Source organism: Myxine glutinosa, chromosome 12 (assembly GCF_964187855.1).
Source record: "Myxine glutinosa chromosome 12, kmMyxGlut1.1, whole genome shotgun sequence".
NCBI lineage: Eukaryota > Metazoa > Chordata > Myxini > Myxiniformes > Myxinidae > Myxine > Myxine glutinosa.
The window spans coordinates 94162425-94189267 of record NC_136272.1 but is presented as its reverse complement, the minus strand read 5'-3'; the positions used below and the strand labels follow the sequence as shown (position 1 = coordinate 94189267).

Sequence of the window (26843 nt, the reverse complement as noted above, 5' to 3'; positions counted from 1 at the left end):
TGAATTGAAAATATATAGAACACTCATACTCCGTGAAAAGTGAAGCCAACTGGCGGCGGGGATGGAATAACTCACATTATTTCAACCTGAGAGGTGTTTCACCTCGCTCCGGTGGATTTACCTGCCGATGCGCTTATTACTTGGATTTGTCCCAATGGAACAAGGTGATTAAGAGGTCAAAGGATACCAGAGTCAACGACTCTGAAGTTCAGCTACATCTTAGCTCAGCCACAGCTAAATACAACACAAACTATACATGAATAGGCTAACAACGGCACGTTAACATTTTTTTTTTTTACTTTACTTTAAACACTTATCGCAGACTCATGCGGCACACTCAATTGATTGTGCTTATTCAGAACATCACGTGATCGCTCTGAGCGAATCAGCGCGCTGCTCTGCCACCGGTCAGAATCCGTGTATAATATTCCTCGCTGAAAAAAAATCTATGTGAAACATGCTACTATCTGTGCTAAATCATGCTAAATGCTAATCATGCTAAAATAAAATCTATGCTACTTGCTGGAGGCAAGGAACATCACGTGATCGCATCACGAACATCATTCGTGATCACGTGATCGTGATCGTTATCAATGAGCGCGAATGAGCGAATCAGCGCGCTGCTCTGCCACCGATTCAGATTCGCTGAAAAAAAATATGGATCTAAAGAGGAAAGAAAAAAAAACCTATGTGGTGTGAATGGCAATGTTCCTCGCTGAAATGTGAAAAAAGGCAATCGCTTTTCGCTCTGAAATACGTGCGAACGCGTAACTGAGTTAATGGCGGCAAGGAACATCACGTGATCGCTCTGAGCGAATCAGCGCGCTGCTCTGCCACCGGTCAGATTCGGTGCATAATATTCCTCGCTGAAATGCACTGAGGTAAAAATATGGAAAAAAAATATTATCAAATAATTTTTAGGTCGACCATTTTCTTCCCAGGCTCAATGGCCATGTCTGTGCCAAATATCAAGTACGTGAGCCTCTCCGTTTAGGAGTCTACCGGTAACATTACACACACACACACAAACTGTGTTTTATATATATATATTTAATACTATTACAAATCCATGCTCCACAAGGCTGCCCTTATTCCGATGTTTATAAAGATCATATGAACCAAATATGAGGTAAATTGGAACTTATTTAGAGGTTGCTCAAAAAATAACATTTTTAATTTATTCTGTTTTTTTCAGATGGCAGAAACTCGCAGCTCTTCCACAGTTTGGTTGCTGGGCAAGTCTGAAAAGGAAATAATATGTGGGGGACTACCAACCAAAGGACACACATTGCAGAAAATGGTGTACCATCACATACAAGAACACCATACAGTTCGTGAAAGTGCCAAACTTAGTGTACAAGCTGTGTGTGCATACTGGGAGAAGCACGAATTCCAGTGCAGAGAGTAGATTCCTGTGAGCGTCAACTTTTGAAGTTGTATGATGCCTACAAACTGGTAAAGAAAAATAGAACCAAGACATTCGAAAACTATAGAGTGAAGGAGCAGATGTTCAAAGATGATCTTCAATCCCTCTTCGATATCTCACCAAATGATGTGCTTGAGAAAATGATGAATGAAGAAGACAAAGCATTCCTTATCATGCAGCGTGAGGATCCCTCAAGTTCACGTATGGGATCTGTGGACAACACTCTGGCAGTGAAGGAGAACAGAAAGCATATCAGGCTTGAGAATGAAGATAAAATAAAGAAGAAACATGCTGCTGAGACTAACAGCACTGCAATCTGTTCCATCAACATCGGCTGGTTGATGATGATGATGATGATGAGTGAGATTGAAAGCTCCGATTCAGGGGACGAAAAAATATAATACGAATGATCGTTTTAAGGCCATTTTCCCCACGAGAGCGGGGGTTAGCCTTGCGGGCCCCATGACAATCATGGTTCCCTGTTTGAGGCAATGTTTTTATGGCTGGATGCCCTTCCTGACGCCAACCCTTAGTCGCCTCTTACGATGCACAGGGATATGGTGTACCTATTCTAAACCGGGGTACACACCGGGATCATTCATCCCAGCAAGCTGGTACTCAATTTGTCGACCTCGGAAGGATGACAGGCTGAGTCAACCCCCCTGGTGTTAATTTAGCGATCGACCGGGATTCGAACTCAGGATCCTTGGATCCCAAGCCGGCACCCTAACCGCTAAGCCAACATATTCAGGGGACAATGAATTCAAACTCCAAAGTCCATCTTCTGCCAAACAGGTGAAAAAGGCTCCCATCAAGGTGATCACTCCAGCAATAGTGGCAACTCTGGACAGAGTAAATCTCTCAGATTGGCATGCTATGTTTGTGGCCAGTGCTATTGCACAATCTCTTGGTCATACCATTGAAGACAAGTGCAAGCCAACAATAACAAATAATTTGAGTAATTGAAAATAGATAATTATCTATGAATTGATGTATGATGCTAAAAATGCATCGAGAAAGTTGTTTGAATGATATCTATATATACACAAAGAATTAAGTTAAGCACCCCCCCCGTTTTTTTACAACCTCGTACATTACAAGTTTGTTGTCGTCAAAACAGTGTAATATACCCATGATATTGCTATATTTTCTGGAGAAGTGATATTATGGTCACATAAAAACATAACAATCATGCCGTTTTCAATATTTTATTCTGAATAATTTAAGGTGAAATTTTTTGGGAATTTTAGGCATATTTTCACCTCAATTTAAGTATGGAGCTATAGGTCCATCACGGACAGTGTGGATGACGTTTATGTTTTCTAACGTACAGTCATTGTTCTGAGAAGACCTCTAGCGATCTTTGCGTCAATAACGTGTGTAGGACCCACGTGATCGGATCACTGACTCAACCCTACGTCTCATAGACCCTGTAAGCCGTCGTATGCGTTGCTGTGGCAGGTTGTTCCATTCCCGATGTAATGCACGTTCCAATTCATCCAGATTGGCTATTGGAGGGACCATCTTCGCAATTTGTCGTCCCAACATGTCCCAAACGTGCTCGAGGGGGTTCAGGTCAGGACTGTACGCAGGCCAGGGGAAGGTTGTCACAGCACCTTGCTCCAGCAAGGCTCGGACGCGTCTCGCACGGTGAGGCCTGGCGTTGTCATCCATGAAGATGGGATTGACGCAAAGATCGCTAGAGGTCTTCTCAGAACAATGACTGTACGTTAGAAAACATAAACGTCATCCACACTGTCCGTGATGGACCTATAGCTCCATACTTAAATTGAGGTGAAAATATGCCTAAAATTCCCAAAAAATTTCACCTTAAATTATTCAGAATAAAATATTGAAAACGGCATGATTGTTATGTTTTTATGTGACCATAATATCACTTCTCCAGAAAATATAGCAATATCATGGGTATATTACACTGTTTTGACGACAACAAACTTGTAATGTGCGAGGTTGTAAAAAAACGGGGGGGGGTGCTTAACTTAATTCTTTGTGTATATATATATATATCTATATATATCTATATATATCGATATAAATCGATATATATCTATACGTATATATATATATATATATATATATACTGTATATATATAAATAAATATATATCTCTCGATGTCTGCGGCTAGGGTGCCAGCTTAGGATCCCAGGATCCTGGGTTCGAATCCCGGTCGATCGCCGAATTAACGCCAGGGGGGTTGACTCAGCCTGTCATCCTTCCGAGGTCGGCAAATTGAGTACCAGTTCACTGGTAATTCCCTGCTTGTCGTAAAAGGCGACAAAAAGGGTTGGTGGCAGGAAGGACATCCGGCCGTAAAACATTGTTTCAAAAAGGGGACCGAAAAACAACAACCACGGTCCCCGAAAAAGGCCAACCCCTGCTTTGCGGGGAAAAATGGCCTCTAAATGTGGTTATTTTTATGTATTTATCTCTCGATGTCTCCATGTCTCTCGGTCCCTGCTCTCAAATGTTGTGTTTGTGTCCTTCCCCCTCTCTCCCCATCTTGTCTGCCGCTCCCGATGTTATATGTTTTATGTGTCGGTTTGTGGCGGACACGATGGCTCGCTGGTGCGGTGACATCATTCCGCGCACCAAGAGGGTGTCTTTCTGTGCGATTAATGTTCGCTCTTTCACGAGCCTCGATCTTGTATACAAAAAAAAAAAAAAAAAAAAAAAAAAAGTATCTTATTATTCATTAAAATTTGTCAACATTTTGAGCAATGTCTAAATATTGTCCAATCAAGCTAAAATTTTCACCACAAACTACTTTCTTCAATAGGAATAGGGGCAGGCTTGTGGAGAAATGAAAATCCAATCTTCAAATTTTTGGACCACCCTCATGTACATTTTTGGAATCAGAGCATGGAGAATCCGAAAATCAATGTTGGCATTTGCACAGACACCTGCATGGCCGCCATTTTGGATTTTCAAAATGGCCACCATAAAATACATATTTTGCGCTATCTCGGCTTCTAGTCAACCTAGAAACTTAATTAAATATGCTCATCCTATGTTTTCTGGGTCAAGGAATCCAATAAAGGCCGCAAAATAGTGCTCAGGATTATAGAAAAGCAACAAACAAAGGTAATTGAAAACCATTGTCTTCATATTTGTGATATAACTGTATTACATAATACATGATATTGCAAGTCCTTTGAAGTTATAGGTGTGGGTTTATAAAGCAAGAAAGCAGCCTTGTTAGTATCAGATTTAACTACAAGTCCTATACACACTACTAGGTCTATACCGTTCAGGAAGGAATATGCTTTTACAGATCTTCATCACTGTCCTGAGTGTCATTTTCGCAAAGGTGTCTACGCAAATGCCAACATTAATTTTTGGATTCCTCATGCTCTGAATATTCCAAAAATGTATAGTTTTGCTAATCTCCTAAAATTTTGAACGAAAAAACATCGTGAACCTGACTACATTAACCAGGGTAGAAATTGAAAACTAATCAATTCTTAAAGAAACATTTAAAACCTGAAACAATGGTGAACACAAGGAAAATAGCATGCCTCCTTGCTCTCCCCAATCTTTCCCACCCACCCGTCAAATTCCTCCTCCCCACCAACCCCCCCCCCCCCCCCACGGGTAATGAAAATTTCCTCCAAAGTTTCCATCAAGGTAACTCTTTAAAGATTCTCACAAAAGATTGCAGACACGAAAGATCCAGCAGAGGCTCATGCCTCTTCAACTTTATGATTCATTTGAAAGTTTCCAAAATATACACAAGATATCAAATTTATATCTATCACAAAGGCCTTTATAATTTGGAACACCTGTGAGGCCTTTTGAGTCACTCAAACAATGGAATTTTGGTGGAGTTAAATGTAATGTCACAATGGGAGTTTAACAAAGAAAAGTGAAATTTACATGTGAACAACTCACCCCCCCACCTTCACATAAAGGAATACAGCAATTATAAGCAATATACAAAGGGGCAGGCAGGATGGCCACGAGACATACACACACTCAATGGTGTTTTATCTAGCCTGGGCTGTCTAGCCTAAATGTTTTTATCTAGTTTATCTAAGCTATCTAGCCTGGGCTCAAATCCCGACCCAGCTATAAACTGTCATCCTGGTGTTTCACAAGTGTGTGCCATCCCTCGGACGGACGTTACACGGGCACCCGTCTGCCAGGATTAGTTGGTGGAAGTTAAAGATCCTATGGTGCCCTCGCGCGAAGAATCGGCGAGTTATCGCCAGCACCAAAACAGATTACTGCTTCAACCTACAGGGGGCACTGCATCAGCGGCACCTTCAGCAATGATGCAAACCTGTGGAGATGTGCTGCGTATCAAAGAGTAGAATCTTGTAATACAAAAGAAAAGCCTCACCTCAACAAGAACACCAAACAAAACCAGGAGGAGCAATAAGATTGCACTTCCTCTGTTCAGCGATTGGTTTGGGGATGGGAGAGGCCTGTAGCCCGATGCAATCATATTTAATATTTACACTTCATCAAGTCAACAGCACATGTAAGCAGAGAACCCAGAGAAAATGTATCCGATTATTTACCCACCACCGCACTATTGGGTTTATGGCTTCCTCACAATGATTGCTCCTGATGTGAAAAATAAAAATGGATAATATGGTACCTTACCACGTGCTGGTGGTATTTCAAATCGCTGGAGCTTCAATCATACAATCGGCCAAAACCCAAACTTCAAACAGTCCATTGTAAGCATCTTTACATCATTATGAATGTCTCAATAAACAGCCACCAATGACTAAGTTACATTCGTAATAATCATCCAGCTGATCACAAAATAGAAAAGGAAGATGGGGTACACGGCCAGAGCCTTCCGGTTCGGGGGCTGGCTGCTTCCGAGGAAGGTCGTGGAAGCTGCGACAAAGAAAGGAGCAGTGTCAGCAAATCTGAGGTCTAATCAATTGGCTAATAGCATACCTAAACCACCAGTGCTTCATCCGAAGCTGTAACTTTGTGAAAATTGATTAAATAAGTCATTAATCGGGGAAAAAAAAATTAATTCATTAATCAAGAAATAATTAATCGATTAATTGATTGATCAATAAATCAAAAATATATTTTATAGCCACATCACACTGGCACGACAAGTATGGAATTCCATTCCACTCGAGATTTCTGGGCTGGGGGAGACGGGGACGTGGGTGGCTCACTGTCACTCAAGCCTGTCGACTCACCAAACGTGGCCCAAGCGAAAGCCAGGGCAACGCAAATGAAGCGAACGATAAACATGGCAAGAGGAAGGCTTCCTTTTCCCAGCAGCGTCACGTGGCACAGCAGCAAGGCGACGCTGAGCGGCATGACGCAATACCCCAGCACACACAGGCTTTGAAAGAAAGAACTGTGGAAGCGCAAAGGAAACGAAACGCCAGTTCTACAACCGAGCAACGCGTTAAACATCTTCACAAAGAGATATATATTTAAGACTCCACTTAACGAAGGTAGAGCATGCAAATAGACTTTCCCTTTGCCGGAATCACACCGGACAAGCTTACATGGTGCCACCGAGCAGGTGAGAATTAAACGTGACCACAATCGCTCCAAACCACACGGTCACAAACACCTCAGCAAACTGTGGGATGCCATGACTTGCGCTGTCTGCATTCTTGCCTTGCAGCATCCTGCAAAAGGTCAGACAAAATAGAAATGACAAACTGAAGTTGAAATATGTAACAAAACAAACGTCAAATAAACCTATCAATGCTTGCTGACTTGCACGAGACGTTCGCATTTAATTATTCAGAGCATCAGTTGCTCAGCAAATAACCTCGGCAGGCAGACATGCCTGGGCACTGGGCAGTTGTGGCCTTCCAAAGCTCCGAGAGGGTTGAACAACCAACTGAGAGAGAGGGTTGGATATTATCCAAGTCTGATTATTTAGAACCACCTTTAGAGGCCATTTTTCCCTGCAGAGCAGGGGTTGGCCTTTTTCAGGCACCGTGGTCCCCTTTTTGAAGCAATGTTTTATGGCCGGATGCCCTTCCTGCTGCCAACCCAGTTAGTCGCCTCTTGCCACAAACAGGGAATTACCAGTGAACTGGTACTCAATTTGCTGACCTCGGAAGGATGACAGGGTGAGTCAACCCCCCTGGTGTTAATTCAGCGATCGACCGGGATTCAAACTCAGGATCCTAGCATCCCAAGCCGGCACCCTAACCGCTAAGCCAACAACACAGGCTAAGTCTGATCATTTGGGAAGACAGTAAAACCATTGATCATTGCACCAAGAGGCTCATGGAGAAATTCCAACAACCACTTGACGATCTTGATCTGAAAGATAGCTCAGAAGTAGTGTACAGGCTTTTGAGTGATCTAATCAACCATCGGTTCCAAAAGTGTAGGATCAAACCCGAAAGCAATATCCGCCGGCTACTATATTGTGCTTCACAGGCAATATAGTAGCCGGCGAAGCCGGTGTTGTGAATGAACGCGTACGTATTATGTTGAAAAGCCAGATTTTGCTGGATCCTTTTGAGAATTTCAAAGCTTTGACGCACCAAATCGCTCCGTGGAGGCCGCCATCTTGCGGATGCGGAAGTATGCATAAAAAATTGCGAAAACGTTCAATAGGAGTTTGTTTCACACGTCTTTGTTTGATTCACAATCTTATGCACCTCAAATTTGTAAATAAAATACTTTAAGACCAACCTCGTTCCCCGGGCCCCTTCAACGAAAATCTTCACCAAACACCGGAACCGGAACAGGAACGGAAGATTCGAGCATTTGAAAGAATATTTTTAAAAAGCTTATTACCGCGTTTCAGAGGCTGAAAACGGCATCGGATATTCTAAAATTGACGAAGAATTCTTTTTTAGAAATCTCGCGGCCGTAGGGGTTAGTTTTTCACAGCTGGAAATATCCGAAGTTGAGACAGAAGTCACCGAATTAATCAAGAAGTAAATTTTATAAATTTTAATCTCATCCAGAATGCAAATGGTGTCATTTTGAACTAAGTACAGTACCTACTACACCTACCTACTACCAACTACCTGACTTACTGATGTCATAGTGATGGGTAAAATAGTGGCAAGAGGCTTTGACTTCGCCGGCTCATTGCGGCTTTGCGGTAGGGTCATATTATATACTGTAGGTGAATTTGCCAGACTAACAATCCTCTTGAAGAAGTTTAATCACTCAAACCTTTGGGCCTCACTTTCAGCCATGACCTTTCTTGATCAAACCACACCTCTAAGTTAGCCTCCAAAGCCAGTCACACATTGGGCATCCTCCGTCATGCAAAGTCCTTCCTTGGCACACCTGAACTCTTATCCACCTACGAGGCCTTCATCCACAACTTATTAGAGTACTGATTTCCCCTCTGCGCTAGCGCACCTGCATCGCACCTTGCTTATCTCGATGCCATGGAAACCAAGGTCTTCCAGATCATTGGAATCACTCTCGATGTAGCCAAGTCAATGGGCCTATCACTTTCTTATTGCAGACACGTTGGTGGTCTCTGTCTTCTACAGCCTCATTTCTGTGCTCTGTCATCACTCCCATCCCCCTAATCCTTCAGGGTGCACGTGGTCTGCCAAAAAAACCTCTTTGGTGAAACTCCAAAAATCCAGAATCATTGCGAACTCATTTGTTCCTCTTTTACCCCTACCCCCTCTCCCCCCCCCCCCCCCCTCTCCCATTTTCCCCAACCAACTTCCACATTCTCTTCAATCTCATTTTTCCCTCCAGGGCTTCAATACAGCTGTTCACCACCATCTCAGATCATCCCTCCTCCAAATCCATGATATTTTCTATGCCCATTAACCCTCCCCAAACCCACTTCTTTCCAAGTTTCCAGTTTTTCCTTCCTTAAAATGTGTGGCCACGTCAATTTTTTCCAGCCCTTGCCCTCATTCTTCCTCGTATCCCTTATTTCTCCAAATCCCTCTCTATTTCATCCCTCAGCCCTGCTGTTGCCACCCCACTCCCCACCCTCTCCTTCGACTGTTCCTTTTGTTCTGTAATGTCCTGATCCATTCTAGCTAGCTCTTCCACGAGCCTGACATTGTATATACAAAAAAGGATGTTGCATCAATGAGTACGCAATCCCGGTCGATCAATCCCGGTCGATCAATCCCGGTCGATCGCTGAATTAACGCCAGGGGGGTTGACTCAGCCTGTCATCCTTCCGAGGTCGGCAAATTGAGTACCAGCTTGCTGGGATGAATGATCACGGTGTACCCCGGTTTAGAATAGGTACACCGTATCCCTGTGCATCGTAAGAGGCGCCCAAGGGTTGGCGTCAGGAAGGGCATCCGGCCATAAAAACATTGCCTCAAAACAGGGAACCATGATTGTCATGGGGCCCACAAGGCTAACCCCCGCTCTAGCGGGGAAAATGGCCTTAAAACGATCATTCATCAATGAGTACGCAGATCTTCAAAAAGGGAGTTTAAATCATTTGCTGGACTTGAATGATGGCCATTCAAGATCCCACCTTTCAAAAAGAGAGTTGGCCATTGTGTAGCAGGAACCTGGTCAAATTCTAAAATCCTGCCTTGGTTGGTGGCTGATTCACAACATTTGTCTCTCATGTCACCAATATTATCAATTCAGAAAAATGTTCAGCATTTGGCATGATGATGGATTGGAACGTAAGTAAGCTGGTTATCCCAAAATAAGAGGAAAACTGCATCCAAAGTGTAGTTATTTCCTTTCAGCCAATCAGTAATTGCCTAACAAAGTGAGAGTGTGCTTCAAAAAAGACTTGGCATTTAATATGGAATATTTTTTTTTTTCTTGACTTGGGTTTACTTTCTGAACTCAGTATATCAATCTGGTGAGTTTCTTTTACCCTTCGGTGATGTATTTGTTGAAAGAACCATGTCACCGATTGTCTTTCGCAGCAAGAAGTCAATAACAGGATTATATCACAGGTGGCGTGACAAAATGTAAGGACAGGTACATTTGACGATTGGCTTCACAATCGGGTATATAATGGTTGTTGCGTTCTGTATTAGTGGAAAACAACTGCTGCACATCTACAAAAGTTATTGCCGCTTCCTCTGCAGATGGTCCATCAACGTGACAATGCTGTTTTTCATGGAGTGGTGGCTTTACGAAATTCTGGCATGAAACAGCGTGCTATTGCTTGGAAGTATGGCATCACTCAAGGTCAGGTGTCAAAGATCCTGAAACGAAATGCTCAGAGGGGTGTCCCTACTCCAATACCGAGGCCAGGACGCCCATGCAGAACCACAAGGAGAGATGATCGCCAGCTGCACCGGTTAGTCTGCAATGGCCGTACCAAGTCAGCTAATCGGCTTAGGGCTGAGTGGCAGCAACTGACAAATGTGCCTGTATCCAGAAGGCTAGTCAACCAACGACTGGTTCAAGCAGGCTATCGTGCCAGGCGTCCCCTGAGAAAGCCACGCCTGACCAGACAACACAGCCAGCGCCGATTGCAGTGGGCCAGAGAGCACGGTCAATGGCAGCCAGGAAACTGGAATCACGTGACCTTCAGTGACGAGTCTAGATTTCTGGTCTATCGTCAAGATGGCCGCGTTTGAGTGCGCAGACAAGTGCATGAAGCCCACAACGAAGATTGTATAGTGCCAAGAGTCCAAGCTGGTGGTGGTGGGGTGACCGTTTGGGCTGCTTTTCATGCAGGGGGCAAAACTGACCTGGTTGTTCTGAATGGAAACCTGAACCAGTTCAAGTACAGGGCCATTCTGGAAGAAACATTGCTTCCATTTGCTCGTGCAGCCTTTCGAGGAAACTTTGTCTTCCAAGATGACAATGCACGGCCTCATCGTGCTCGCATGATCCAACACTTTCTTGCTGACCATGGTGTCGAGCATATGGAGTGGCCTGCCATGTCCCCGGATATGAATCCGATAGAGAACTTGTGGGCAGAATTAACGCGTCAAATCGACAACTTGGACCAGCAGCCCACCTCTGTGCGTGAATTGCAGCAGGCTATTGTCACGGCATGGCAAGTGATTCCTGTCCAAACCTTGGCAAATCTCGTGAACAGCATGCCTCGACGTGTACATGCTCTCCTGAATGCTCGTGGGGGTTACACGAAGTCCTGAACTGTAATTTTACTGTCCGTAATCCCAGTCATAATTTAGCTTTGGTTTTTGTTGAAAGAAAATTTGGCTAATGTGCAAAATAAAGATACACTTCTGGAAAACGCACAGAAGTTTAACACAGTACTGTCCGTGAATTGAGTTCGATATCAGTTTACATCACTTTCAAGGATCAATTTATTTGCTTCAAAATGTCAAATGTGGTTTTTGTTTCTTTTAAAGGTCACATTAACAAAATCTAGAATAATTTCAACATAATTCCAATGAACTTTTGGTTCTAAGTCATCTTGAAAAGTAAGTTCACCCCCACCACAAAAATATTCCATATTAAATGCCATGTCTGTATATGGATTCCTCAAATCAAACTTTGGATTGGCTGTTTGGCATCATGTACACCCAGGTAAGAGTTGAATATTCAACAAGACAAAATGCATCTCCCTCAACTTCCTGCTATGTAACCCCCATCAACCCTGGCATATATATTATTTCTGTTCCTCCATCTAAACTGTCCTCATACTACCGATGTAATTTGCTTCCTTAAACCCATTTCCACTTTGTCCTGATTTTCCTCATACCTTGCAAATTTTAAGGTGAGGTTCCTTCTTGGATTATGTGCTATGGTTATTCCACAAATATGTCCATTAACCAGTTAGTATGTTCGCATGTGTACCCATTGATCACCCGATTCAAAGCATTGCCTGTTCCTCCATGATATGTGCTGATCGCATATTAATCAGTCTACGCAAATTATTACAAGTGGCTATTTTCCTTTACAGGAGGGCCTTGCCGTTCGTGGGGGTTATGTTCTTGAAAATCCCCATGAACTGCAAAATCTGCAATAGCTTAAGGGGGCAATGGGGAAAATATGGCTATGGACTTCAACTTTTAAAAAATTCACCCCCTTTTTCCAAACTGTATCCTTAATCATTATGTTTGTGCATTATTTTTGTGATATTTATTTTCATGAATAAAAGAGTTAATCTATACTATAAGAGAGCCATTTGTCTGTGTGTGTGTGTGTGTGTGTCCCCATTTTTCTCAGAGATGGCTGAACAGATTTTTGTCAAACTTTCATGGGTTTGTCAATACGTGCCAGGGGAGTGTTTTAGACAAAATAATAATAATAATAATTAAATATTTGAAAAAAAAAGTCAATCGCGGGTTGGTAATTATATAATTCATATATAGTGCAATACGTGCAGGCTGCTCCACAGAGCAAACTCACAGGCTTATTTGAACTTCAATTTACATTCCGTTTCCACTTTTAGTGAGAAGAAGGGGTCCGCACAGCCATTCATAAGGCCGCGACTTCATGCGGGGGTGTGAGGGGCCGGGGGACGGGCGTAAATTCTCTATGTAAATGTGCACCGTGTAGCGCCACCTGGTGTTGGTGGCAGAGGGTATTACAATTTCCTTTTTTACCTAGGCAACACTGAAGTTAAAGTACTCTTCGCAGGGGTAAATTTTTTCTCCTTTCCTTCCCCTCCCTCCCCCCAAATATGTACATGTAGTATATATTTCCCCTCCCTCTACCCTCACCTCCCCCCCACCCCCCCTGCTCCCTTCTCCCCTCCCCCACCTCACTCCACCCCTTACAAAATAAGCTTATTTGTGCTTCACTCGTGAGGGCAGCAGGAGCTGAGGCAATAGATAGCTTCAGAATATTTCCATTGTAACAGAAGGCAGGACATTATATTTATGCATGGCAACTGTATTCATTATTCAGAAGGTTAACTGGAGCAGTTGCTGCTGATCCACTCCTTGCACAACATGTAGATGGATATTCACTGTGGCTCTCGTCTGCTTTTGCATCGTTCAAAGCCAATTGCCTTCTTCCAGAAGAGCCAGAAATAAACGATTTATTAAATTATAGCAGTATTAAAGAATGCATCTAAAAAAAAAAAGTGCTTCTTAAAAACCAAATATATATATATATATATACGGTATACACACACACACACACACACACACACACACACACACACACACACACACACACACACACACACACACACACACACACACACACACACACACACACACACACACACACACACACACACACACACACACACACACACACACACACACACACACACACACACACACACACACACACACACACACACACTTTTCAAATAATGCACCATTTCTTCCAGACTGAATGATCGTTTTAAGGCCATTTTCCCCGCTAGAGCAGGGGTTAGCCTTGCGGGCCCCATGACACCATGACAATCATGGTTCCCTGTTTGAGGCAATGTTTTTATGGCCGGATGCCCTTCCTGGCGCCAACCCTTAGTCACCTCTTACGATGCGCAGGGATACGGTGTACCTATTCTAACCGGGGTACACACCAGGATCATTCATCCCAGCAAGCTGGTACTCAATTTGCCGACCTCGGAAGGATGACAGGCTGAGTCAACCCCCCTGGTGTTAATTTAGCAATCGACCAGGATTCCAATCCAGGATCCTAGGATCCCAAGCCGGCACCCTAACCACTAAGCCAACACCAGGCTAACTCTAGGCTCCAGAAAACTGTTGAAATTAAAAAATATTTTGGTAGCCACATATTTCTTTGGTTTGCAGTGGAACAAAACAAAAAGCTGGAAAAATTACAAAATCTTCGCTTATTCCACACAGAAATCCTAAAATGGCCCGGACAATATTATTGGCACCTTTTAGAAGTTGTTAGAAATAATTAGATTTCAGGCAGGTGATTCTGCTTTACTTTGGAATTGAACTCACATGTGGTGAGTTGCAGGTGCCTGCAACATTAAAATCACCCATTCAACTAGTTTGAATGGAGAAAAGCAGTCCTTCTGCTGTTTTGTGTCACTGTGTGTACTGCAATGAGCATGGAGAAAAGAAAGAAAACCAGAGAATTGTCTGTGGAGGTCAGACACAAGATTGTAGCAAAGCATGGACAATCTCAAGGCTACAAGACCCTCTCCAGAGACATTGACGTTCCTGTGTCCACCGTATGCAATGTTATCAGGCTGGACTGTTCTGAAGTGGCCAGCAATGAGTCCAGATCTAAATCCCATTGAACACCTGTGCGGAGATCTGAAAACAGCAGTTGGGAGAAGGCACCCCTCAAATCTGGGAGAACTGGAGCAGTTTGCACAAGAAGAGTGGGTCAAACTGCCAGTAGAGAGGTTTAGGAAGCTCATTCATGGCTATAGGACGTGCTTGACTGCAGTTATTTTGTCCAAAGACTGTGCTACCAAATATTAAGTCGAGGGTGTCAGTAATTTTGTCAATGCCATTTCCTTTTATTTGCCGATTTAAAAGAATATATTAAGTTTTGAATCAAAAACAAAAGTTCTGTAATATTAACAGTGAAATAAAGAATTGTGGAGACCAAATGCTTTTGTCAATTTCAACTTATTTTTAGAGAAAATTGTGAATTATTTTTTTAAAGTGCAAGGGTGCTAATATTTTTGGCCACAACTGTATGTATAAAAAACAATAGCAATGCGAGCTTGAGAAGACACGTCGGTTAATACTCACATGGCAAGAAAAACACAGAGTATCAATGGACCCCACAAGTCCCCTGCAGAAAGGAAGCAAAATTAGTGTGGGGGAGGGACGAGAGGAAGAGATCAATAATTAAATTGATATTTGTGGGAAAATTACATGCCCTGAGGGTAGCCCAGATGGCAGAGCACTGGTACGGTTTTCGAGAAGACCTGGGTTAAATTCCTGGTCTGGGCATGTAATTTTCCCACATATATCAATTTAATTATGTAATCCTGTTCATTAATCGAAGACCAATATTTGTTCTTATAATTCGTATTACAAAAAAAGAACTAGTTATGGATTTCATGTAAAAGAACATTGAAGTATAGTAATGTCTGTCTTTCATGTGATACAAGTAACATACTCCTCCTTGAGCCCAAAATAATAATAATAATAATAATAATAATAATAATAATAATAATAACAAGAAAGAGCAATCAGATTGCAGACCCTCGCCAGGAATTGTGTGGTTTTGTCCTTTGGGTCCTCAGGGTCTTTGGGCAGGGTTTTTATGGGTCTTCGGGGTCTTTGGGGGGCTCTGTGTCCTCTAGGTCTTCGGTCAGGGTCTTTTGGGTCTTTAAGGGTTATATATGGTCTTAAAGGGCATTAGGGTTCTAACGGGCCTTGTAGTTTCATGGGATTTTCGGGGTCTGAAATGGTCGCAGGGTTATAAAGGGTCTACAAGGTCTTAGGTTTCTCAGACTTTTAAGGATCTTAAGGTTCTAAAGTGTCAAATGTAATAAATACACATACTCATGCTCTGTGCGGACAAACAGACAGACAAATGGATCCAAATGCAATACCCGTCGGCGAGGTCACGTCTTTTCGAAGCTGTCCATGCGCTCACGCTTTCGAAGCTAAGCAATTTTTTCACAATTGTGTTTTTGTCGAGACTGTATCTATCTTTCGGTGTGTGTACCTATGGCGTGTCTTTAGGAAAATTTTCGGTGTTAATTTTTCGTACATGTATACACAATCGTCGGTTAATTCGTGTCATGTATTCTGAGGCCTAGTACTAGTACTAGCAGGCTTAGGCTACCATCTCTGACCTTGTGGTTTTGTTTTCTCTCAGCGGTTCGTCGAATGCGCTGCAATTACTTTCGTTCTCTGTTTCGTCACAGTCGTTCACCCCATACTTCCTTGTTTAACATCTCTACTCAAAAAAAAAAAACCCCAAAAAAATATTTCCTTCTCAGTTCTTATTCGTTTATTTGTTGTTCTTATTTGTTCGTTCGTTCTCCGTTCACGTTGTTTGTGATCACGCGATCACGTGGTTAGAAATGTTTAATCTCTCCCCTGAAGAACTGTATTCTGTCATATATTATAACACCTTTTTCTTCTTCTCCGATAAAAGGATGCTTTCGTCTTCCTCAACAAATCTATTCATTCCAAAAAAAAAAAATTCCATCTCTTACAGTTCCTCTTTTCTACATGCCCGAAACTCTCCAGCCCTCCACCCCTCCTTCAGCGTCCTCAAACGTATTTTTGACTCGAAGGTCTCAAACTCATTTTGCAAAAAACGTTCGTTTCCCATGAATCGTACACTTTTCAAAATCCAATCTCACCCCTCCCCTCCAAATCTACCCCCTTACCCCTCCCCTCCAATTCTTCCCCATCACCCATCTTTCAAATCTTCCCCCTTGCCCCTCCCCTCCAAATCTTCCCCCTTGCCCCTCCCCTCCAAATCTTCCCCATCACCCCTTCCCTCCAAAACTTCCCCATCACCCCTCAACTCCAAATCTACCCCCTTGCCCCTCCCCTCCAAATCTTCCCCATCACCCATCCCTTTCAAATCTCCCCCCTTGCCCCTTCCCTCCCCTCCCTCCTAAACTCCCCCCACACCCCTCCCCTCCGAGACTCTCCCTCGCTCCTCCCCTCCTAGACTCCCCTCTCACCCCTCCTCCTCAAAGCGTCCTCCCTGCTTCTTCCCCCTTCCAACTTTCACCTTCATCTCCCCCAACCTTCTGCCTCGCTCTTCCCCCTCCTCAAATAACACCTCACTGTGCCTCACCCAATCTCCATCAAACCTTTTGTCCGCCCCATTCTTCCCTTTCTCCAAGCTATTCTGAAATCTCTGAAACACCTTCAACAGCTGTCCCTACCTCTTCCTCCTCTTCCACATCTGAGCCGACCCCTCCTCCCCCCCCCGTTCTATATCCAATGCTCCCCCTTCCTCTTCATTAACGGTATGGACCTCAAATATCCGGGGGCCTTCGCTTAAACTTGACTGATCTCTCCATACAGGTTGCTTCTCACAAACCAGATGTGATCTGCTTAACAGAAACTTTCCTCCTTCATGATGTCTCTGATTCCTTGGTATCTCTCCCAGGTTACTCCCTCCTCCAGTATGATAGACCTGAGCCTCGTCCTGGAGGTGGGGTTGCTATCTTTATTAAAAAAACTCTTCCTCACTCGCCCTCCACTGCCCTCTCTCCACCTCACCCCCAGGAATACCTTTAGCTACGGCTTCCCCTTCGCTCCCACCTTTTGTTCATATGTGTGTTGTACCGTCCACCAAATAGTGATGACTCCATCTACATCTCGCTGTCTGATAATATGGACCAACTTCTATCTACCCATCCCAACTCTCTCTTCCTCATATGTGGTGATTTCAGTTGGCTGGGTGTGGGTACCTCTCTCACCAGCCATGGCTCTTCAGCAAAGGACTTCTGCGACTCTCTGGGACTGACACAATCTGTCAATTTCCCGACGCAGATCTCAGTCAATGGAGCATCTTCTCTTCTGGACTTGGTTATGACTAACTTCCCTGAAAATGTCTGCTGCTCTTCTTCTGCTCCAATCGGCTCATCTGATCATGTGCTTGTTAAAGTGGACATCTCTCTGACCATTCTCAGAGAGCCTCCTCAGCGTCGACGAGTCTGGCATTTCACTCAGGCCAACTGGCACGGTCTTCAAGCAGCCATCAATCATCTGGACTGGTCTCACATCTCTACCGCCTCTGACATCAACTCATCCTGGGAATTCTTTCAAAGTAAATTGCTCTCTCTCATGCACAGATTTATCCCATCTCGTCTTCAGTTGTCCTACCCTTCCTCCCGTCCATGGTACACGGAATCTTGTGGTGAGGCTGTTGCCCAGAAACAACTTGCTTTAGTCTCCTGGAAAACAAATCCAACGGAAGGAAATCTCATTTCCTTTCACAAAGCCCGAAACAAGTGTGTGTCCACCCTCAGGAGAGCCAGGAAACAATATCTCTCCGTTCTCAAGACCGAACTCTCTTATCTGTCTCCCTCTTCCAAATCCTGGTGGCGTCTGGTCAAATCTGTTTCTGGTGTTTGTTCCCCCTCCATCCCCTCCCTTACCTCAAACGGCTACACAGCTGACTCCGCACGTGAAAAAGCTGAATGCCTCAACTCTGTGTTTGCCTCTAAATCTTGTGTCCCAAACCCATCCCTCTCTGTACCCAGTCGTACCCAGCTGCTCCTGGACTCTGTGTCCTTTCCTCCTGACAAGGTGGAAAAGTTTCTGTCAACCTTCGACTCTGATTCTGCAACTGGTCCTGACGGCATCAGCCCACGGGTCCTAAAATCATGTTCTTCCGCTCTTTCACTCCCTCTCTCTGTTCTCTTCACCCTCTCTTTTGCTCAAGGTCATCTGCCATCTGCTTGGAAATCAGCCAACATCACCGCTTTGCACAAAAAAGGTGCAAAAACAGATCCTAGCAACTACAGACCAATCAGCCTTCTCCCAATTATCAGCACAGTCATGGAATCCATCATTGCTTCAGATATGAAATCTTTCCTCTTCTCCAATGGCTTGATCTCTGACCATCAATTTGGTTTCAGACCTGGTCACTCTACTCTGGACATGCTGCTTCTGCTTTCTCAACAATGGATGGAGGTCCTCAACGCCAAACAGGAAATTAGAGCCGTCTCCCTTGACATTTCACATGCCTTCGATACGGTCTGGCACCCCGCTCTGCTCAAACTCAGCTCCTTTGGTATCCATGGAAATCTCCACACATGGCTGGCGGACTTCCTCTCTAGTCGTAGTCAACGTGTGGCCCTGCATGGGCTTCTCTCATCTCTTCTTCCTGTTCAGGCTGGAGTTCCCCAAGGCAGTGTTCTGGACCCTGTGCTTTTTCTGGTCTTCATCAATGATCTCTCTGACTCTCTTGAAAATCCTCTCTATCTCTTTGCTGACGACTCTACTCTCTGTCGCTCCATTCCTCATCCCTCAGATCGGCAGTCTGCAGCCTCCTCAATCTCTGCAGACCTGGACAAAATCACAGACTGGGCAAACAAGTGGAACATGTCTTTCAATCCTGACAAATCTCACACTCTTACGATGTCTCTCCGAAAAGACCGACTGGACAACCCTCCCATCCACTTTCTGAATAACCCTCTCCAAGAAGTTCTGTCACTCAAGCTTTTGGTTCTCACTATCTGCCATGATCTTTCCTGGGAAAACCACATTTCAAATCTGGCCTCCAAAGCCAGTCGCCGACTGGGCATCCTCCGTCGTGCGAAGTCATTCCTTGGCACACCTGAGCTCCTCATGACTTACAAGGCTTTCATCCGCAGCTCTATGGAATACTGCTCTCCCCTCTGGTCTGGTGCTCCTGCCTCACACCTAGCTCGTCTTCACGCTGTTGAAACCAAAACGTTCAGAATCATTGGAATCTCCCGCGATGAAGCAACTCCAAGGGCCTTTCACTCACTCACCGCAGGCAGGTTGGTGGTCTTTCCGTCTTCTACCGACTCCTCTGGCCTTGCCCCCCCAGTTCTCTCTGGGCTCTGTCCCCCAAATATTCATACAGGTCGCACAAGATCTGCCTGCAACCCTCTTATGGTTAAAACTGCCAAAATCAAGACTTTCTGCTCACCTTCACTCCTCTTTTCTCCCGCCTCTGGAACAAACTCCCTCACTCTCTTCAATCCCACTCCACCCTCCAGGTCTCTTAAACAGCTGTTCACCACCATCTCTTATCTTCCCCCATCCAAAACCTTGATCTTTTCTACCCCCGCTAATTTCACCCAAAATCCTACACTTTTTTTTTTTTTTTTTTTTTTAAATACCAACTTCTTTCCTGGAAGTCCTTGCAGTGTCCATATGTTTAATACTTCTCCCCCCCCCCCCCCTTCCCACGCCTCCTCCCCCCCCCCTTCCCACGCCTCCTCCCCCCCCCCCCTTCCCACGCCTCCTCCCCCCAAGCCCTCTCCCTCCCACACATCTCCCTGCTCTCAAATATTGTGTTTGTGTGCTTCCCCTTCTCTCCCCATCTTGTCTTCCGCTCTTTTTATATATTTTGTTTGTCTGGTTGATTTGTTTGTGAAATAAATGTTAGCTCTTTCACGAGCCTCGATTCAGTATACAAAAAAAAAAAAAAAAAAAAAAAAACCCCTCTTCTGGCAAGGGTAATAATAATAATATTAATAATATTTTGAACAAAGAAAGAAGGAAAGAGTTTACAATAAGAGCTGAAAACAGAAATACCATCGAAAAATTAGTGAAAAAACAAGATGTTCGACACCTACTAAGATAAGGCAAAATTTTGTAAAACTTGAAAAACATTCAGGTAAGCACATGAAAAATAGAGTTTGGTTGCAGTTTACTTACAATCCCTCAAAAGCTCGTCATTGTTCTTTGGATACAAGACGTGCACAAACTTCTTTCCTACTGCTTTCAGATCCCTCATCTGCAGAAGAGATTGCATGATGGTTACAATAAATAAAAAACAAAAAGTATTTTATAAAGGAAACAATTGGGGACCTCGGTGGTTGCTGTGATAAATTACAATTTAATGACATTTATCACATCATCATAATTTATCACATCATCATTTTTGCATCATGTGATACAAAACAAAAAAAAAACACAAACACAAACACAAGCACACGTTTTTTTCTGCCTAAAACATTCCCCGACATTCTGTTGAATTTCTGAAAGTTTGATGAAGATCCGTTCAGCCATCTGAAAAAAAAAAAAAAAAATGGCGACGCACGCACACGGCTCTCTTATAGTACAGATAGAATGAAAGGCATGGAAATAAACTTTGCACTATCAAGTAACGAATTGATCACTGTCATTTCCTGCATAGAACATCATTAAATTGTAATGCGAGCAGTGCAGTTTTGTGTCCGTTACGTCATTACGTCTATGTCATTACGACGGCTGACTCCACCGACCGACATTTTAATTTACTGGCTTGGCAAGCTCTCGTTAGCTGCTTGGTAAATGTTGCACACCTCCAACCCTAATGCAGTATATAGATTAGAGTAGATCTTCGCTCAGTTCTGCAAGTAAAACTTAACTCACGGATGTCGGGATTCCTAAAAATTTCCTTGTTTAATGTTACAGACAGCATTAGCGACTGTTTAAAAAGCTAATCATGTGTGCTTGTGGTTTATAATATTTTACAAGCCCAGCTACGCCGCTGTTAGACTTTCGGTTTTGTTTCTCAACGATCCAACACATGGACTGCCAACTCTGAAGTATACAACAACAACAACATGCATTTTAAGGCCATTTTCCCTGCTAGAGCGGGGGTTAGCCTTGTGGTCCCCATGACAATCTTCTCCATTTTGCCCTATTTTCTGCATCTCTCCTTGTTAACCCCCTTGCCCGCATTTCTTCTTCCACCATCTTTAGCCAAGTCTTTCTCGGTCTTCCCCATCCTCTACTTCCTTCTACATTAATTTCCATCACTCTTCTCAACCAGTCACTTTCATCCTTCCTCAACACATGACCAAACCATCTCAACCTGTTCCTCTTCACAGCATCAATCACAGGCAATATTCCCATCATCTTTCGCAATTCATCATTTGTCTTCCTCCCTCTCAACGATACTCCGCACATCCATCGAACCATTCGCATTTCCACCCTTTCCAACCTTCGTTGCTGCTCTACGTTCATTACCCATGTCTCGCTCCCATAAATCATAACACTTCTCACACATGCAGCATACCTTTCCCTTCAGCTTCAGCGACACTCTCCTCCTCATCAGCACGCCACTCAGTTCCCGAAACTTCTTCCATGCACATCTCACTCGAGCAACCGTTGCCGAGTCTGATCCACCTTCTCCATTCAGCATGTCTCCGAGGTAGCAAAATGTTTTCACACCTTCCAGCTTCACGCCATCTCCAAGATCCAACTCAACATTTCCTCCATCTGCAGCTCCCTCTGTGCACACCTTACATTTGAATGTAGCTGCCACACTGGTAAATTACCCTCTCAGACCACTACATTTTTGATGAACCCAATCAGCGCACATTGTACATTGAATGGAGTTCACTCCGACACCCTTCCTGCACACAGCACACGGCCACTTCCCAGTTCTTTCCACCTCACCACATGCTTTACCACTTGCCATCACCTTCGTCTTTCCGATATTCACCTTCAGACCTTTTGTCTCCATACATTCCTTCCACTTGTTCATCTTTTCCTTCAGTCCATCCATACTTTCCGCAATCAACACCAGATCATCTGCATACAACAACTCCCACGGTAAACCCTCCTTTACGTTCTGAGCCAGCACCTCCATCACAGCTACAAATAGTAGTGGACTTAGTACCGACCCCTGATGCACTCCCACCTTCACCTCAAACTCACCACTGTTCCCGTCCTTCGTCCTTACAGCTGTGCGCGCTCTTTTGTACATTGCCATCACTACTCTGATCAACCATTCCTCCACTCCTAACTTCCTCAATGCCCATGTCAATACTTTGCGTGGAACCCTATCGAATGCTTTCTCCAGATCAACAAACCCAAAAAACAACTTCTTCCTCTTCTCCATGTACTTCTCCTGCAACTGCCTCACAATGAAAAGCGCCTCTGTCGTTCCTCTTCCTGGCATAAATCCAAACTGCATTTCGTCGATCTTCACCTTCTTCCTTATCCTCCTCTCCAACACCCTTTCCAATACCTTCATTCCATGCTCCAATAACTTTATCGCTCGGTACCAGCCACACTCCAGAGGGTCACCTTTCCCCTTGTATAGAGGGACTATAGAGGGACTTCCTTCTCAACTGCATTTCGTCGATATTCACTTTCTTCCTTATCCTCCTCTCCAACACCCTTTCCAATACCTTCATTCCATGCTCCAATAACTTTATCGCTCGGTACGAGCCACACTCCAGAGGGTCACCTTTCCCCTTGTATAGAGGGACGAGTATTATACTCTTAAGTATACAGCACTTCTATTTGCAAAGCAAGCGTGCATGTTGTGCATATACTTTCTTTTCAAATTTTACCCTTCTATGAGCAAATCTAATTAAATTTCTTATCGATTGCTGGAGAAACCCCACATTATAAGAAAACTCATAGCGGGCAGTGGGACAAGATTTTAAATTCTGTATGCCAGGTACGAGTTATCTAGTAGGACTATTATTTGCACTGAATCGACTTGGTATTTCATTATTTTTCTTTTTTGCTACTTGTCATTCCCCTTCAAAATGTCACGTATGAATGCAGATGAAGTGGCAAAACTTCTCATGGAGACTAATCATGAATATTACACAGATTTATGTTAACCGAACCGCCAGCAGAGTTTGTTGCATTATCTAACACGGCAGCATATTCTGTTTACAATACACTCGTGTAATCTTTTATACGAGTATACTCGTAGTTGGCAGTCACATGTTCAAATAATTATTTCAGTAAAATTAAATTATATAGTTGAGCACTACATGGGGTATTGCGTTCTATGAACTGTCCAGTTTACAGACTGCAAGTGATTGTAGCGATTCAGCTATTGGTGTGGTGGTGGTGGTTCATGTGCAGACTGGCTGCTAGTTGCATCATTTTCTGGAGGTGCAGCTACCGCTGATGCGATGCCTCTCCATGACCAGTGATCTGGTACTCACTTTGCCGACTTCGGTAGGATGACAGGCTGAATCACCACACCTGGTGTTAATTTAAAGACATGAGAGGTGCTCAATCTCAGGACCCTTTGATATTAAGCAACCACCTTAACCACCAACACCAGGATTATTGGTGTGGTTACCACAAACCACTGTTTTATAAACAATTACAACATTCATCCAGAGCCCCCATCTCTGGCCCATCCTGTACAGACATCATGAAGCCACTTACAAAGGTCTCCTTTACAGGTTCATCGAGCGTGCTCATGTCCTCGTCCTCACCGGCCAATGGCACAGAGATCCTGATGTTTCCCTCCACCGGCACATTTTCATGAACAGAAACATCTGTGAACTCTGCAGAGAACTGGAAAATACATATACTGTATATAAGTAATCAAATTCAAAAACAACTTTCCTTGTGGACATAGCAACATATACTCAAACTATTTTACAATTTTTTTTATTTTAAAAGAAAATTTTTAAAGAAAATTTAGATGAGTGAACAATTTCCATAAAATACAGGATGGCTGGAATAAGCAGATCAGTTTCATGTCCATCAGTTTTCATATACAAATGAACCATGATGATAGGATAGGAGTTTGTTTCAAGCTGCTGCCTTACATGTTTACAGCATTCAAGTGTATAAACACAACGTATGAGTTTATCGCAGTACAGGTGGAAGACATCGACAACTAATCATAAAACGGATTGCTTCTTCAAAAGGAAGCAATGTAGGCCACACTTGAGAAGAATGCCGAAGAATCAGGAGTGCTCTCACTCACCTCATTGGCCGCCATGGATAAACGTGACGCCACGTAAAGAGCCAAACATTGACGGAATATAAACTTCCTGTTCCGTACTCATTTTACAAAAGCAATAGCGTTTATAATCCCTAATAATTCACTGCCGAGTTCCTGTTGGGGAGGAAAATAAATCCATTCACTGCTAAGTGAATTCTTAGTGACGAAACAATTTTCACACCGCGTAAGGTGGAAAATGGAAGGTTTACGACATATGAAGAAACTCTTGCTCACTATGTCGTCATGGCCATCATAACAAGGACGAAGCTTAGTAAACATTTTTTATTTTTTTTCGAATATCTCGGGATTCTTCTAGTCATAGTGCATATCCCTGTGAGGTTGGTTCGAATTTGAGATTTGTACTATAAATATCATCCATCTAATTATAATAGACCAAACGTAGATGGTTATGTCGTTATGTATGTTTGTTTGTTTATATACGACTAAAACGTCTTCTTCTTCTTCAAATAATTACCACCTTCTTAATTAACCCGCTTAATTACGTTTAGACTGCTGAGACCCTCCAGACCTTTGACGACACTTTAATTCCCCCAAGACCCTTAAGACCACCAAGACCCCTGAAGACCCAAAATACCCTTAAAGACCCTAAAGACCCTGAAGCCCCAAAAGACACTGAAGACCCAAAACACCCCAAAGACCCAAAAGACCCTTGAAGGCCCTGAGGCTCAAAAATACCCTGAAGACCCAAATGGCCCCAAAAACCCAAATGGCCCCAAAGACCCAAAAGACCCAAAAGACCCCAAAGACCAAAAAGACCCTGAAGACCCAAAACACCACAAAGACTCTTGAAGACCCAAAACACCCCAAAGACCCAAAAGACCCTTGAAGGCCCTGAGGCTCAAAAAGACCCTGAAGACTCAAATGGCCCCAAAAACACAAATGGCCCCAAAGACCCAAAAGACCCAAAGACCCAAAAGACACTGCAGACCCAAAACACCCTGAACAACACAAAGACTCTTGAAGACCCAAAACACCCCAAAGACCCAAAATACCCTTGAAGGCCCTGAGGGTCAAAAATACCCTGAAGACCCAAATGGCTCAGAAGACCCAAAGACCCTTAAAGACCCAGAGGAAGCAAATGACCCTTAAGACCCAAAAGCCCCTGAAGACACAAAAGACCCAAAAGACACCGAAGACCCAAAATACACAAAAGACCATGAAGACACAAAAAGACCCTGAAGACCCAAAAGACCCTGAGGACCCAAAACGCCCCCAAAGACCCAAATCACCCTGAACACCACAAAGACTCTTCAAGACCCAAAATACCCTGAATAACCCAAATACCCTGAAGACCCAAAACACCCCAAAGACCCAAAATAACCTTGAAGGCCATGAGGCTCAAAAATATCCTGAAGACCCAAATGGCCCAGAAGACCCAAAGACCCTTAAAGACCCAGAGAAACCAAAAGACCCTTAAGACCCAAAAGCTCCTGAAGATACCGAAGACCCAAAAGACACCGAAGACCCAAAAGACCCAAAATACCCCAAAGATTCTGAAAGACCCTTTAGACCCAAAAGACCCTTAAATACCCCCAAAGTACCAAAATACCCAAAAAGACTCTTACAGACCCAGAGGAAACAAAAGACCCTTAAGACCCAAAACCCCTGAAGACACCGAAGACTCAAAAGACCCCGAAGACCCAAAACACCCCAAAGACCCAAAATTGACCTTTTGCCCTGTTCAAGTGACTCGTGGTTGTCCCTCAAGGCCGTCTCCCTGTTGGTATCTTTGTGAATACTAGGGCATGCCCGTACTATATATATATCTAAAATTATATCCCCCCCCCTCTATTTACATGAAATGGTTTGGTCCATTCGCAAAGCCAAAGCGAACGGCTTGCGAGTACGGTGACAATCCCCCCCCCCCCCCCCCCCCTCTATTTACATGAAATGGTTTGGTCCAAAGCGAACGGCTTGCGAGTACGGTGACAATCCCCCCCCTCTATTTACATGAAATGGTTTGGTCCAAAGCGAACCGCTTGCGAGTACGGTGACAATCCCCCCCCTCTATTTACATGAAATGGTTTGGTCCAAAGCGAACGGCTTGCGGAGTTTGGTAAAGAAATCGCCATCGCGTGCACAAACGTGCAGGAAAGCGAATGAATCGCAAATTAGTTTTAATTAGTTTTAAAACATAGTTTAACGGCAACATAGTTTTCCAACGTGAAATAAATGAATACGCTCTCAAATGTGCCGTCCGAGGCAGAGTCTGTT

General features: G+C 43.7%; 1 protein-coding gene across 1 annotated transcript; it reads right to left on the bottom strand.

Moving 5' to 3' along the window:
* Window positions 1–5116: 5116 nt before the first annotated feature.
* YIPF6 (Yip1 domain family member 6) lies at window positions 5117–24840 on the bottom strand. Its single transcript, XM_068132102.2, has 7 exons — window positions 24591–24840; window positions 24041–24172; window positions 20567–20645; window positions 14978–15020; window positions 6935–7060; window positions 6617–6780; window positions 5117–6296 (listed from the first exon to the last, which is right to left on the bottom strand). Exons 1-7 carry the CDS (start codon window positions 24603–24605, stop codon window positions 6181–6183), a joined length of 675 nt encoding a protein of 224 aa, XP_067988203.1. The 5' UTR covers window positions 24606–24840; the 3' UTR covers window positions 5117–6180.
* Between the last annotated feature and the right edge of the window lie 2003 nt (window positions 24841–26843).